This window comes from Varroa jacobsoni, unplaced genomic scaffold, assembly GCF_002532875.2.
Source record: "Varroa jacobsoni isolate VJ856 unplaced genomic scaffold, vjacob_1.0 scaffold_778, whole genome shotgun sequence".
NCBI classification, from domain to species: Eukaryota; Metazoa; Arthropoda; class Arachnida; order Mesostigmata; family Varroidae; genus Varroa; species Varroa jacobsoni.
The window spans coordinates 123,190-139,132 of record NW_019213680.1 but is presented as its reverse complement, the minus strand read 5'-3'; the positions used below and the strand labels follow the sequence as shown (position 1 = coordinate 139,132).

Below are 15,943 nucleotides of genomic sequence, written 5' to 3'. Positions count from 1 at the left end.
TCATGCGGGCTGCGTTTTGTCAGTTCTCGTGTGGCTTTTTACCCCAAAAAAACAAACTAAATCCTCTTGCACCGTTTAACCTTCAATATATTACACGTTGTTTCATGGAAGGCTTTATGTCGCCGAATGCAACTTTACAGTCGCTTCTATATAAATATAAAGGTAGGTTTGTGCACTAAAGTAACCTAGAGAAAAAGACGTACTCTTTGATACATTAAGGCAGAGAACCTGTGAAATACGTCAAGAACGCGGCACGCAAATACCGTCTTTTCGAGCCGATCGTGTCGTATCTGTTAGAACGAATTCAACTCATTACAAAATACGTGATAAGTGAAACTACGTACCATTAGGATGATACGCTGTTCACCTTAACGAAATTTTACACGGCAAAAACAGAAGCCTGTCTATTCGGCTTTAAGCACTTCAGTTATACTTTTGATAAAAATATAAATATGTAGAAGACCTGCCAGAAATTCACCATTATGCATAAGTGTAGTATAGCTGCATTGCGGTAGCAGCAGAACGGTAGGGGGTGGCAGGACTATACGATGCACTGAACGCTAAACAGTAGAAGCTCGCATTGCAATCTGCCTGGTAGACGTAAGAAAATATCTTGCAGCCAGCGGTCTGACGAACATAATACCTCTAGAAACTAACCAACCTAGCTCGGGTTTTGCCCCAGATAGCGAACGAGAGTCGTGGATGGCCCTGAGCGACTGCTTCGTTTAAATGTACGCGGTATTGATGTCGTGGTCAATATCTGGCAGCAAACTTTGCCTTTGTAACTTTGCCTGATCTGTTTCTGGGCATTGTTTGCGCCATATAGTAGCTCGCCGCTCTCCCGTTTCTTTTCGGCAAGACATAGACACGCACCGACGATTGTAATTTTTGCTTGAATTTACTGGTAGCCTTAAGAGCCTTTAGCTTTATCGTCCATGACCTCTAAAGGTATGTCTCGATGTTAACGAGGGCAGCTACTAGAGAAGTGATAGTAGTTATGTGTGATTTAGACGTCGTCGTGCTAGTTGCTCGAAAGCCCGTAAATGGAGTTATTTGACAGGGGAAAACGTTCGTATCTTGCTGAGAATTGTGCCTAAGTTTAGCTTCAACTTGGCGCTTTAATACGGTTCGCTCGCTTGTTCGTGATATAAAGCGCGAATGCGGCGGGCTGGGCTAAGCACATTAAATGCATCACCGACGCGGGTAGACAGCTAGCTGGTTAGGCGACCCACTGGAGTACTCGCGGAGCCGAGAAAATTACAGACTACTGTGTAATAAGCACATCTTTTCCATACGCTCGAAGAAGCAGGCCAGGCAGGGTCTCGCTCGGCCTACAGCGGAAAGCGCTGGGTCGGTATCGTTCGCGCATCCTTTAACGCCCCAAATTTACAAAGAACCAGTCACTGCCTCTATGGAAGCGACCGGCCACTTTCCCTAGAACCGGCTGCACTTCAGGGGCGATTAACAGCTGCTAGTAAGTCCCGACCATTCTACAGCCAACAGAAGGTCTGCTTGGCTTCTTAAGCGGCAGCTCTAAGCTCTGAGCGTTCCAAGTTCCTATACTTGGAGTCCTCACGGCTGCAACACAGGTGAAAGTGGAGCTGCTATAGACCTGTCGGGTCAAACACCTGGCACTTCAAAAACATTCTGTTTTTCTTAGATAGGCTAGAAAGAAAGAGCATACCTGTTATTATGCTGACGGTTAGTGACCAGATGTCTGAGTTTGGCGCGGGGCACTTGACGCTAATGGTAGTATTCACTGAGAAACTTCTTTCCAATAGTAGGCGATTTCCATGTGAGCAAATGCACATGCATACGTCCGTGCGTCGGTTCATTCATCCGTACAGATTTTCAGACGAGATCGGTAACAAGAAAACGAACATTTAAATGGCTCTACGTCTTGGTCCATCATGTTCTCAGTATCTCCGAGTTCAAATCGATCATCGGAGGCTATATGATGGAGCAGTTAGCAGAAATGGGTTGCGTCCGGGCTACTCTCGATGACGGTCGAAAGGGGGCTCCTAAGTTATCTTAGAAGCCGAAGAAATGCAACTTTCATTAACGTACTAACTCACTGGTCTTCTAAGTAAGTTGGTTACTACACAACCTATAGATATCCACTTCGTCTACTAAGCTTCGAAAATATCTATTGAAAAGAATTTAATCTGCAGCGTAATTGATAGAAAACTGGTTTATTTTAGAGCAGAACATACAATGTTTTCCATAAATAATTGGGTGTTTATAGTGCCGTGTGTTTAAAACTATAGACGGTAGAAAGGGTAGCGGGAGTACAACAGCTTCATTTATACATTGTGGGTTGCTTCTTGCACACGTCTGTATTGGCACATATTTTTAGAATCTGTATTGTATGTTATGTCTACTTGTACAATAAGAGTCACCGTATACATGCGCAGATCTTGTTCGAAAAATGATTGCGTGCAATTGTGTGTGCCCGTTTCGCCTAACCGAAATTCTGGCGAAGTGACCCATAGATTTGTCTTTCATCGAGAAAATTATGCCCTTATCTTTCATTTATCTTGCGTTTGCGTATTTGTACCACTTACCAGCTTCTAGTGCACACTTCCAAACCTCTTGGCAATCAGATGAACCAATGGGCAATATATCAGGCTGCTCAGCAAACGATCCTCTCCATTAATAGTAAATTTAGCGACAAAGATTGTTCTGGCTATTGCATTTTTGTGCGCTGTTCATCTCTTTTCAGTTTATTTTTCCATTTATTCTGATCCTGTTTCTGTCGTTGACTGAAGATTTGTTGTTCCTGCCAATATCTTATCATTCCTCCTGTTAATTCGCTGTGATCACATTGAGGGGTTCTATTATTGGACACTCCCCATATCTACCACCAAGTGGAACGCTAAAGGCCCGCGCTGCCTCTCGCCTCCACTCAGGTAGCCTTCCATATTTTTACGTGGTTGCATTGTCTAAGGCCTTGTTTAAGTCTTTCGTATTCTCCAATGGCTCCGCTCTCAGTTACGTTACATCGTTTTTACGATTTAACTTTTTGCCGGATCATATTTGTCCATTGTGTTCTCGTTTTACTTCCGGCGCTAAGGCCATTTCGGACACGACGTCGTCTCTGTGCTATAAGCCCCTGCAAGTAAACCAACTGAATAAACGATCCCAACAGCAAGAATCGTCGGCGATCATGACTTTCTCCTCTCTTTGTCTACGGGTCACTTGGTTTACTTTGCCATTGTTGTTGTCGTCGCTTGTTCTGCTACCGATGCTGTCGTTACGGTGGTCGGCGCCGCCCCAAACGAAAATACTCTGAAATTTTTTTCTACACTTTGCCATCCACCATGTCGCTTTTTACCGTCGACCCGTACCATCCTTTTTATTTCTCATTAGTAATTCTCGTCTCTGACCTAGTACATACACGTATACATACATGAAATTATATGAAGCAGTAAGACTAACAGCAAGGCTAGAAGGCAGTCGTCGTCTTGCGCGTTTAGCCTCTGAAACTCGGTCAAGCGCCATACGCTCGGGTAGGATATAATTAAAATGAGATTATTACTCGACATTAACAATTTGGACGCATTAATATCTCGTACGTAGTCGCCCCTTTCCTTCAACTTTTCTAAACGTAGAAACGCCTTTCCATATTGTTCTTTGGTGTCGTAACTCGCTTTACCTTCGCCTTGGCGTAAGCACCATTGTCGAATTCAGTGGGGTGAAGTTTACGCTTTACCGGGCTAATTTCCAGACCTTAAGTTTGCGACTATAAGATAATAACAAATGCGAATAAAAAACAGCTATAATTAGTCGACTGGAAGAATTTGAACGAATGGCAGTCAGAAATCGAAGAATTACAATAATAGTAACAAATAGTTTAAGCCAATGACGAGCGCGTTGCGGAAAAGGATTACCCCGAGGCTTTTTTTTTCATTGCGTGTCGTCCCTGGTTCTTGTGTTCATTCTCTCACACTTTATACCAGCGACCCTTTATCTTCTTATGTTTGCAAGCGTTTCGTATGTGCTAGACGGGAAACCGTTGGCTGCAGCCTCGTTACCACTTGCCAATAAATTAGACAAATATTTAAATGGATAAAATATAAATATATAAACTAGCTTTTCTTAGTTTTTAGTTAGTTCCGTTGTCAGCTTGTCTGTCCTAACCACAACCGTCGCTTTTGGCGGACGTTACGAGCAACCTTCAATCTGTAACTGACTTCAGCACGGGAGTTGGAGGTGCCAATCTTGGGTTGTATGATGGTCTCGATCGATAGGGAAGCTCAATGAAACAGAAATGGGAGCACATACGGGAACCGAAAAAGCCCGGAAAAGAAAATTCGCAGTTACAAACGCTATTTCCTAGCAGCGTACCTCGTATCTCGCTGTCTGTGCCTGGAGCAAGCAGATACAAGCAATTTTGTATAAAAATGTAAATGCTTTATTTGTGCCACTATACACGAAGCTAAGCGGTAGTACATGAAGTCGGGATGGCGTGCGTGGACGAATATCCTGACCATAATTTATATTAAAGTGTCGCAAGCGAAAAGACAAAAGGTTGGAATGCTGTTACAGTAAGGCGAAAAATAGGCACCTTAAACCTATTAACTTTTCACTTTTAACCCACATCAGGATCTTTGATGAAGACGCACTGTATAATAAAAAAAAAAAAAAAGCCTCAAGCTTATTTCAGATTAAAAAGAAAAGATTACCTGCCACACCTTTTTTACGGTTGCCTTTAGCCGGACCTGCTTTAGGACCGCACGTAAATAAAGCGAACGAGCTTATTTGCCGAACCGGGGAAAGAACCCATTTGCTTTAGGGGGAATTTCATTATTTAATATAAGATTCTCACAGGGCACGTTAGAAATTCGTATTGAGCAAAGAGAACTATTTGAATAAACAAGCATTATACCGATACAAATTAACTGATAACGGTTACGTCGCATTCTTGTGTGATGCACAAAAGCGGAAATAAATTTTTTTTCCGCTTTATTCTTAGACTAAAGAGAAATTTTAAAATGGAAACGAAGCTTACAGTCGGTAACACTTCATTAGTTATGTCCTGCCTGTTCTTTAGAGTACCTGTTCTGATGGGAACAGTGGGGAAGCTTGCAAAATATACCTTCCTCAGGTCACTTGAAGCATCTATTGTAGTTTACTCCGTGCGGAAGTGGATATCTTCAGTGAGGGATATCTTCAGAACCGTCGTCCGATGTGCAACTCAGGTCTCAGCAATATAAAACAACGTGTTACAAGGGCGTTAATTCGACGGGACTGCTGTTTGATCCACCTGTTACGTCGTTAGAGATTATTTTACCGATTCCTAATGACCAAACGCCACCGTTGCTCGTATACTAGCGGAATTGATATATTGGTCATCATAAACTACGCTACACGCTAAAAAATGCGAAACTAAGCAGGGAACGTCTTAAGATTTCTTTCTGTAGATCGTCTTTGAACGGAACCTTTTTCCAGAAACGGCTCCAGTGCGAAGAACATAAATCTGCTGAACACTGATGATGATACAGTTTACGGTTAGACTTAGCCGAAGCAAGACTGACTACACTTATAGAAGCGGGATATTCTAAAGAAGATGTTTATTTTTTAGCTATTGTAGTTGCAGATTCCCATAAGTCGTATCATGCGCATCTTCTTTGATTTATATATATACCTTAATGTTTACATTAAGCAAAGTCGGTCACCCTAACAGCCGTACTTATAGTCATCGGTGGACAATACCCATTGGACGGGCTTTAATGTTATGGCCCAATTTTGTTCTTCTGGCTTGTTGCTTTTTGCCGTCGACTGAGTTAATGGCTTCCCAATGCTCGACTATCCCAGCGCATAGTTAATCATGTAATATTTCCCTTTGTAGTTACGGTGCGAGTTCTGGGACGTAACGTTCTGCCGTGGCTACAGTGCGTAAGAGATCTAGGTGGATAAATGTCATCTGTATTAGGTACGATATAATTTGTAATAATTTGCTATTGGTCACAGCTCGACCGTACACTGAATGGTCCCAAAATGGCTATTGTGCACTTGTGACGTATTGAATATGGTCTCACCACAGTAATAAACAAAACATATGGAGCTTTTTATTAAATAAGTTTCACCGGCAGTACCTGATTTTCTAACTAGGTTGTAAATATAAACGGAAATATTTAAGCGCAAATCACATCTTTCGTTGTTGAGGATCGAAGAAGTCTGTTTTTCTTTTTTTGTTTTTTTAAATTTAGGGTTCAGATCGTAGATATGCATAGATCTGACGCACGTCTAGGCGTCATATAGGAGAGAATGTTTTTTGGCGAGCGAGGCAAATACATTTGCAAACATCGAAAGGGTAGGGTGGGCCTTGTCCACTGTATGCTATCTATCGAAATCGTTGCGCTACGAATCTTAACTGCCTGCCCCTTCGACGTCCAGTTTTCCGTTGATGAGCGTGATTCATGAAACTTAGCTATACGGTAATCAGTAACCAATTTGAATAGAGTTCGATTGATCGAAATGTCTTACCTGCCGCTGTCAATATGATACTACATTGCCTCTGAAGTGCGGCTTCCGTGCCTAAGGAGTGCGTTGAGATAAAGACGGCGGTGGCAGCGTTACACGTATCAAAGAAACCATTATAATCTCCACCTGTTCAATAGAAATGAGAAGGTCAATAGTCAGAAAGTTAGAGTGGGGTGACTATGTGCATCTTTAAAGAAGGCGCCATATTGGCATTATTTCCCTGATGAAACTGATTCGGAAAAAGCTCAGTCAGTCGATTAGTTGTTACTATACCTATCCCCGAATCGTCAAAGGGTGTATGCCTAAGACGTTTGCTACGTTCGTCCGCAATCAATAACATTGACCAATTGAAGGCACAATATTTACTTGGAACCGAATCGACGTATCGAAAAAGATAAAATAGTAACAAAAACATCTCTGAGTTAATCGCCAGAATACCGAATTAATTATAAGGTATCAGTTCTCGTTTCAGAAAGACAAAATGCTTGTTGGATCCTTTATCAATGTTTCAACAATACTTGCAAGATTGCTCGAGATTCATTTATATCAATGTCTTTCAATGTTAATGAACATTTGAAAATGCGCGGTAGTGTTTCGCATTCGGCGTGTATTTACGAATATTTCATTTGTGGGCCTCCAGAGGTCGCGTAAATCTGAACGGCCTTAAGCTTGGCTCGAATAAAAGTCGCATGGATTTTTTTTTTTATTATTCTAAAATTAGGCTAACTTATTCTAATTCGGTTTGGTTGAGAGATTGTTTTGCCGTCGCTGCACCTGATCAGCAGACTGAGGACAGGTAAGCAGGAAGTTACGGTGCGGACCTTGTATATGACAAATTTAATTTTTATCTCGATATAAAGAAGATTGGGGGCCCGGACCGCGTAACTCTGATGATGTTAATAGTAGTTGCTCTCCGAAGGTGCTTATGAAATAATGAATTTGTTTCGAATTATCTATAGACTAAATTTGAGAACTTGGTGTAAATATCGTATACCTAGTTTTAATACGAACAATGTAGAGTTCGAGTTTTGGGCGGGGCCCTTTCTGTTATCACAGAGTCCTATGCTAAACAAAATTAAAGCTTGCATATGATTAGTTCAAATTGGCTGTCCTGGCTTCTAGTGCCATGTTACGTGGTCAGCACGACGAATATTCCCTCGGACGTTGGCTCACTTTCTTAAGGTATTAGATAACCCCTCGGGCTACACCCGTCTAGATTATGGTTTGCAAATGACGTCAAGGTTTTTTGCTTACCTATATGTGCCTTGTAGCGCTTCGGGCGAATGCGCTCGTGCTTCACGCATAACGCACTTATCTCCCCTGCACGGATTCTCTCTGCTGCCCTCTTTTTCGCCTGTCCGAGTTCCCTCGTCGCTGTCCGTGCCAACCCTTAAGACGATGGCAACCGTGAATTCTTGTTGCGTTGACAGATTTCGAGGGGATCTGTTTTACTTTGCCCTAGCTGTTGAAAGCAAGAAATGTATTACTGTTTCTGCTATAGAGTCGACGTCGATTATGAATGCTACAACTGACAATGGGCGTCAAGAACAAGACCCGGCTGTCGGACTCGCCCACGCAACCCCTGAACGCGGTTGTTAATACGATATATTATACAGATAAAGAAAAAAAGTTAAAATGAGTAGAACGGCTGACGGCTGTACATGAGTCGTCCTGTGGAGGAACGGCAGCCACATATAAGTGATTTTTAGAGGCGCTCCTATTAAACTGTCTCCTCCACGATAGTGGCGGCGGGGATAAAGGAGGTAGGTTGTGACCTTTCTAGATAGCACCGCCAGCGTTGTCGGTGCTAATGCTGCTTCTTTACATCGCCACTTCTTGCTTTATCTTCCTCGATCAACTCTTTTTCCTAGCAACACAACCAACCTCAGCAAAACAGTTTTTTTTTTCCTATCCTTACATTTTCGTTCATTCCTGCTTCATTCCTCCTGTCCGGCGAGGGAGGGAGCAGGCAGGACGGCACGAAGACAGGACCGTCCTGCCAAGGACGACGTCCGGCCTTCTTTATCTGTCCTCCAGCAACGGCAGCATCAGCAGCAACCGCAGAAAGAAAAGCAAACACGAACGAACTTGATAAATATTTATTGCCTTAGGTAGATAGTTTCCTTATCCGAGCGCGCTTGGGCGTTTTTCTCCATTTTCTGTGAAAGTACCGATCATTAAATTGTTGTCGGTGTTGAAGTGGCATCTTCTAGAATGAGGATACCCGGTGGTAGCGGTAGCGCCTAGTGCTGGTACAAGTGCAAGGGCAGAGGCCCAAAGGCCTCCTCTTTTTCTCCCGCATCCGCTACCACCGTTATGCCCTGTCGGACCGCTCAGCATATTTAGGAAAGATTAGCTTTCCTTTGTTCGCTTTTTAGCTTTCTCTTTGCGGCGTTCTGTCTATGTAAGTTGTCCTTGTCGCTATGCATCTAACAGTCTCTTACGTACACTTGCGTAACACACTCTAACTCGCATTAATCAAGACATACATACTCGTATAGACTGCCATCATGCAGCCGTAAAGTCATCATAAAAAGAAGTAGAAATGAAACAGGGGAAGGCGGAATATGTTTGAGGGCGAGGTGAAGCCTCCGTGCCAGCAGTTCGTAGAGACCCGACTAATTTTTGGAGCCTGCAACGACAAAAGCCACAGCCGTTCTTAGTCGTTTGTTTCAGGCTGCATTTACGACATACAAAAAATTGTCGATCATCATCGCCTAGGAGCGAAGCATATGATCAATGAACCTGATTAGTACAGCATTGTAAGGCTTTAGCCGGCCGGATCGGCGGCGAGGACGAAGACAAGGCAAAAGTCCTACCATTACCACTCGCATGCTGACGTACACATGTTTACCTAAGCAGCAAAGCAAGGCCAATATTGAATAAGAGACCCTGCAGTCGTTAGAGGTTCTATCCGTCTTTCTATTCGAGTAGCAAAGAATGGAAGTGGTGCCTATATTTTCTCGCGTAGTTAACCGGGACAGCAGGTAGCTTGTACAGCTTGTGCATAGATGAACCTGAAGGGAATGGCTAGAGATGAATCGGAGGCTGACGCGCTGGCGAACAGGACATAATGAATGGCAGAAAGAACTATGGGAGCCGATAGTGACGATCAAACTATAAACAATAGCATGAGGATCTGTCAGTCCAACTAAAAATGTTTCGTTTTGATCTGCATAGGTTGTCTGGCAAAAATACCTCTATAATGTGTGGTCTTTGATCCATTCGGTCGATGCTAATATAACGTTTATATCCACATCCTGCGACGTGTTATCTGCTTGCATCTTCGTGTATATTTTTATCTATAGGCACAAGATGGCCCCTTCCTTTAAATGTTTTTTTGTGTCCAGTCATCCTGGCTTGCCCGTCCACGAAGATGTACGTACGTTCTCATGTGTCAGCAACACGCCATGAGAACAAATAAATGATTTCGTAAATTGAGCTTTCGTTAGCCCGCTTCTAGAGAACAGGCATGTATCTAAGCGAGACGGTTTTTCTTCAAATTTTATTCTTTACCTTCACATAAATGCTTCTGAGCTCTTGAACACATTTATAAAGCAAGTACTCTGCTAAAGAAAATCGTGTCACGTTGAACAGAAGCTGCTTGCTCGTTACGGTTTACGGTTATGGGAATCGAGCCTTTAGTCAACGGATATGCATTTAGCTCAGGAGCTGCTACGCCGCTTGGCTGTACCTGTGCAGAGGACAACAATCCGTCAACGACAAAATGAGAGGAGCTAATCGGGCGAAAATCTGGAGTGTGGCCTACCGAGAATTCGAATTTTATTGATACACTCGCATCTGGCAAGGGCGTATCCGCTATAGAAGTCCTGTTGCTGGTCCGCTGAGACGGTTGAAAACGAGCTTAAGTTTAGTCATTTCAATATACTCTTTCTGTGCGCCGATTACTTGGACTAACATATACGCCTGTATCTGTTGTCACAAACGAATCACAGATAGGTGGAACTATCTATACAGAACTAAATCAAGCTGCACTGTGTGTCTTTATGTGTTTTGTTTTACGAAGCAGCTTCTATAGCTACGCCTATATTAAGGCTAGGTTCCGCTGTACTAAAGTCTCCTGCCTCGTAGATGGTTTTCCATTAACAACTTAAAAATGTTTTAAAAATATATGTAAAAATTGTATGTAAGGCATGCGTGTGCTTGAACGCCCAAAGGGGTATTAAGTTCGGTTCCAAGGCGGTGACATCACGCGCGTCGATATTGTCACACCACCATTCGTTATTGCCGGTAAGCGGGGTTCATATCCGTTCTGAACTCTTCACAGGAGTGTATGCACGAAAGAAAGAATATCTTTTTTTTTTGCAGCGTATTGCATGAATAAAAACATCTTACGATTCAACCTAACAAGGTACTCTATCGGAAACATTATGCAGATTGAAGGCTTTGCTTATGAGCCAGTTTCCTAGCAGGGTCTTCAGGGACCGCTCGCCTTATGCCCGCAGAGATTACTGCTAAATCCTCTTTGTCACTCCAATCGTAGTTCCATTGTCCCAGTTTAATCGTACGTAGTGAATTAGTATGATCTATATGGCTGCAGCCTGTATGAAGGTCAAGAAAATGAAAACGGTAGTCGTACATTTTGAAGGTGATAAAATGAAAAGATGAAAGCCAGCTGCACCCACTGCTCAGCAGTCAGGTGGGGAGTGCGTGACACGAATTCGCAATTCCGCAAACAGCGATTCGGCAGCCTGCTATGCTATGAAGACAATGAGACCATTTTTTACTCTGAAATGGTGTGTAAAAATGGCAGTTGCTGTGAAAATAACTATAGTCGAGGGCACTTGTTCAGCTTGTCTTATTAACTCAGCCGGTTGGAGCGCCTGCGTTTGAAGTCAACTACTGTTAAAGTTCCCTGCAAATGTGTATCAGCTTAAAGACGTTTACGATATTGACTTTAGACACTTTCCGTTATTATAATACAACCTAAAACAGTTAGGTTTTAGGTACGGTTTATAAAAAACAGGTAATATAACGTGTTGATTTCTGGTTTCGGCTAGCAAACGGTTATGATGATACAGTAAAAGAAAAATCACTAGTATGGTCTGGACAATCCGAAATCAACAGATAAGTATGACCTTCTAGCTGCCTATATACCAACAAAAATGACCTGGACGTCAACGTTTTAAACGAGGCTGAGTGTGCACCATCGTCCCTCCGTTAAACTGAAATCAATGCTAATATCGTTTTCGCAAATGCAAGTACTTCTATTTTAGATCGAACCACGTCCCTTTCGACTGGCTCGTTCGTATTGTGCAAAAACGTTCTGTATTCAAAAGCGAAGTATCTATATACTGCACGCAATCCGGGTAAGGCACCGTGTCGGATATGGATGTACGCTGATGTCAACTTGCTATTCCTCGAGTAGTACGCCTTTCTATACTAACTGATCAGTCGTTAGATGCTGGTTATTTGAGTTTTTTTTTTCCCTTCTTTGAGCTGTACTAGTACTTAGAACTTGTACACTTATGTATCTGTTTAGCTAGGTAGACCAGCTTGGCGAGTCGACAGTTCGCTTAGTTTGTATGCTACTGAATGGAGCAAAAGGCAACTTTTAACATACGTAATAACAACCCCGCTGTCGATGTGATGAATAATCTACGTAGGTTCACTGAGATCATACGGTACAGTCTTGCTAGAAAGTGATGCAAAAAATGACTTTTTCTGTTAACGTTTGGGTTATGCATTCCGTTCTATCTGACAGATTAACTTCCCTTGAAGGCATTGAGTGCCTGGAGTCCCTGGAGATTCTTGACGCCTCAGCAAATCAGCTGCGCGCACTGCCTGAATCAGCGCAGTTGTCGCGGTTGCATACGCTCAACATAGCGGAAAATCGCGTTGCCAACCTTAAAAATGTCTGGCACTTTCCAAGCTTAGTCGAGATTAACGCCAAGCGAAATCTCATTAAACAGCTCGGAGGAGTCGAGTTCCTCGATCGACTTCATAAACTGTTTCTTAGCTGTAATCAGATCGAAAGGTAGGTCATCACTTACCTACAATCAGTCATTAATATATAACTAGTTCAGCCGATCAACACATACATCAGCTTGAGTTTAGAGAAATTCGCGATATTTACTTAGTGACTTATAGCGCTATAGATAATGTTCGATGAAAAACAGCTGACAGATGTACTTGGAAAACTGACGCCCTTTGTTTTCGTACAAAAACAGCCTGCGCTCAAATTGATTTGGCCACTAGCAGCGGGTGACTCATAGTGAAACCGTAGGGTTACAATAAAAGATCGAGCATCTAACTATCGCGGCTTATCTAAGTAAGTTCGTTTCTAAGAGCTATGAGTTGTTCGAGGTTGCTACCTTTGCTATAGTTGCATGCTCACAACACGGATCTCTTATCATGTTAGAATGTTAACTTACTAGGCTATGCTTTATTCTCTCTCCGAAGCTAGGCAAATGGCAGCAACAAGTTGACGAGTAACTATCGACCGCAATGGCGCAAACGTGACAAGCTGCTACAATCCCAAAAGTTATTAAGTTAGACGGAAACTAGAGTCTACTTTTTGTGGATATACAAGCGTAATATCGGTTTAGCAAACGAGAGCAAACATAGTGGAATTGTGAAATAACGGCTTTCATTTTAGCGAATTAGAAAATTCTCAATTAACATCCAGGGTCGCAATCCGAAGATTTCTAGTATCGTGAAATTTTATAATTATGCTCTGTTTACAATTGCATCGTTACGGGATTTGCAAATACATGCGGTTGTTACGGGCGCAGCATGCTGAAAGCTCAACACAGTGCCGATAGCGAAGAAAAACAGGCTGACATTTGGACCTTGTCTACACATAGGCTACACGTTTAATCGTTATCTATCTACATGTCGTATGATATGGCATTTTTCTCGTCAACTTTGCAATCAGGCGGATCGTGCACGCAGCTTCAGAACGTTTCTTTAATTTCTTCATCCGATTCGGCACAACGCCGATCTCCTAAGACGAATGGAGTCTCCTTTACAGAGTCTTCGAATGGCCACGGAACTTTGGCAATAGGGCTCGATTTTGTTCCTTCTAGATTGTCCTACCGGCAGCCCTTGGTAGGCCCGCTCGACGATTTCCTTACCTGTAACAAAACCAGAAACATAAATTTGTGCTGGAGATACGTTGGTTGAATTATACAAATTGACCAGAAATGTGGATAGAGTTTCATCATCTGGATGATTATTGCAGTTGTCGACAAAATAAGGGCTACTTCCACAGTTGTCCTTATTTCTGAACGATAACATACCAATGTACGTACAATGACGAAAACATCTGCGTCTTTTTAAAAAAAGTTTGCAATGGCCACTGGATGAAACAGTCTGGCAATAAGGAGTGAGGGTGTAGAACGCAAATATAATGGAAACCTGGGCAATTCGTTCTTTCTCTTCTTCGGATTCATGGCTTTATTTACGTATGTACTGTGCATATGGTATGAACCGATAGCGCGAATCTCTTGCACGGTACGACGACCGGCCGAGAGAACGATAAAAACATTCTGCAAAACAGAATCACTGAGTATACATCTCAGCTGAACTAGTGTTTTGACGGACCTCACTGCGCATGCTCTGGAACGGAGAAGCTTACGAATATTCGTAACTCAGGATTCGAGGATAGAGACGAAGTTCTAAAGTTTCAATCAGTATATGACGCATATGACTTTGATGCGGTGATTTAGAAAAACTTGTCAATGGCTACCTGTACGCAGTGTTGTTAAAGCACAACGCCCTAATTCTGATGAAAGGCCATATCCTATAACCCGCAAATAACCTGAAACAAACAAAAAAGATAACATCTCACCCACAACAGAACAACAAGTTATTACTAGCATAGTAATCGTAGTACTTTCCTTTATAGTACTTTCTTAGGAGACCAAGCGCAAATTAAATATATATTGTAATTAAGTGTATCGAGATTGAAGCTAATTGCTAGGCCTGTGCCTGCATATATATATATATATATATATGCAGGCACAGGCAAAAAAAAACCCAAATATATATATATATATATATTTGGGTTTTTTTTTTAGGGAGATACGAAAGTTATGCGAGTCTCTCGTTACCAATCAGCCGTACGTATATGTTTTTATTGACCCTGTAACCTGCAGTAAAGCAGGGCCACGGCTTTATGTAAAGCTGCAATTCGTGAACGTTGCAGCTCTGTGGCAACTTTGCGCCTCATGTGTATGACAGACCTACCTTTGGGCGCACGGCATGACCATGACTATTCTGATTATGAGGAAGATTTATAGGGGTACCATGGATCGTTCATGTTCAAATTGCAGGAAGCTGGATGGCTAATTGATGTATCTATTCGGTTAAAATACCTTCCACACTGTATATCATGTATACCTACGGTGCGCATTACAATTACCCCTAATTAAAAATTCTCAACGAAAGAGTCAATTTGAAAATTCGCATAAGTAAGTTTTATAATTTCGTATTTTGAAATGATCCTTATGAAATACATACAAATCTAAATTGGCATTTTTCGAGTTTTAGACGACTATAAAACATCGATTAAAAACAAAATATACACAGTAAACGCACGAGACATCCAGGTTTGACACACTTGGATAATGAGTGACCCTAGCCATATCAGGTTTACTACATTACGTATAAAACTTGCAACTGTCACCTTTTTTTACGCATTTTGTAAAACGTAACCTTTACTCCAATTCACCATTAGCATAAGTTATTATACAATATAATTCGCACGAAAATAATTCACAACCTCAAAGTATCGCCATATTATCTAGAAGCACTGCCTTTGATTTTAATACAAATAGCAAATTAGTTTACTCTATTAGACCTGACGATGTGTCCTTATCGTAAAGTTGAGCTACAGGCTACGAGGCTGGTCCAAGACCACTCGTCACTCACAACACAGTACTGTCACAATAACTTTCCTCGGTTTCATTCTTCGTCATTCTCCAGAAAATTACACCTTTTAAAGTTCGTATTTTAGAAGGCGTAGAGGAGACATTTTGCCCTTCTTACGTTTCCCTCGACTTCCTTAATCCTCCATATCTAGAGCTGAACTAACTGATCCTCTTGTTCACGGCGCTGCCTGCTGGTTTTCCCGGCACGGCTTGTTCTTTTCGCGGAGAAATTCACCTAACTTTTTCGCCCCTTGTAATGACTGCGAGAAACCTTCAGATTAGTTCGACGCTAGCACAGCAATCCGTCAGAGATGATGACAGCCTGATCGTTCTCAGCTTGAAGTATGAATATGGAAAAAGCAATGATAATAATAATAATAATAATATGATGATAACATAAATGATAATAAGAATAATGACGGGGGAGTACACATGCTCTCACACCCCTGCGCGGATTGAACCAGCCTCGTGTTGATCGAAGATAGAGATCCCTAAAGAATACAGATACTACAAACTCGTATAGTGCATAGAAGTACGTAAGTAGTCGTCCTAATTTTTCGGCT

General features: G+C 42.1%; 1 protein-coding gene and 1 long non-coding RNA gene across 12 annotated transcripts in view; one reads left to right on the top strand and one right to left on the bottom strand.

Moving 5' to 3' along the window:
- LOC111263617 (uncharacterized) overlaps nucleotides 1–15,943 on the top strand; it is an 87,783-nt gene that overhangs the window by 40,232 nt on the left and 31,608 nt on the right. For 9 of the 10 annotated variants that reach the window (XM_086969721.1, XM_022838863.2, XM_086969719.1 and 6 more), the window contains one exon: nucleotides 12,212–12,484. The exons of the other annotated variant lie outside the window; for it this stretch is intronic. In XM_086969721.1, coding sequence (XP_086825847.1) covers nucleotides 12,212–12,484 — 273 coding nt within the window. The remainder of the gene's footprint in view (nucleotides 1–12,211; nucleotides 12,485–15,943) is intronic. 10 annotated transcript variants of the gene reach the window in all.
- LOC111263621 (uncharacterized) lies at nucleotides 12,857–15,595 on the bottom strand. 2 transcript variants are annotated; one of them, XR_002682331.2, is made up of 3 exons: nucleotides 15,301–15,595; nucleotides 14,198–14,269; nucleotides 12,857–13,583 (listed from the first exon to the last, which is right to left on the bottom strand). It is a non-coding gene; the product is annotated as an uncharacterized LOC111263621 (long non-coding RNA). The 2 variants fall into 2 exon arrangements; XR_002682330.2 differs by having other exon boundaries at nucleotides 15,311–15,567.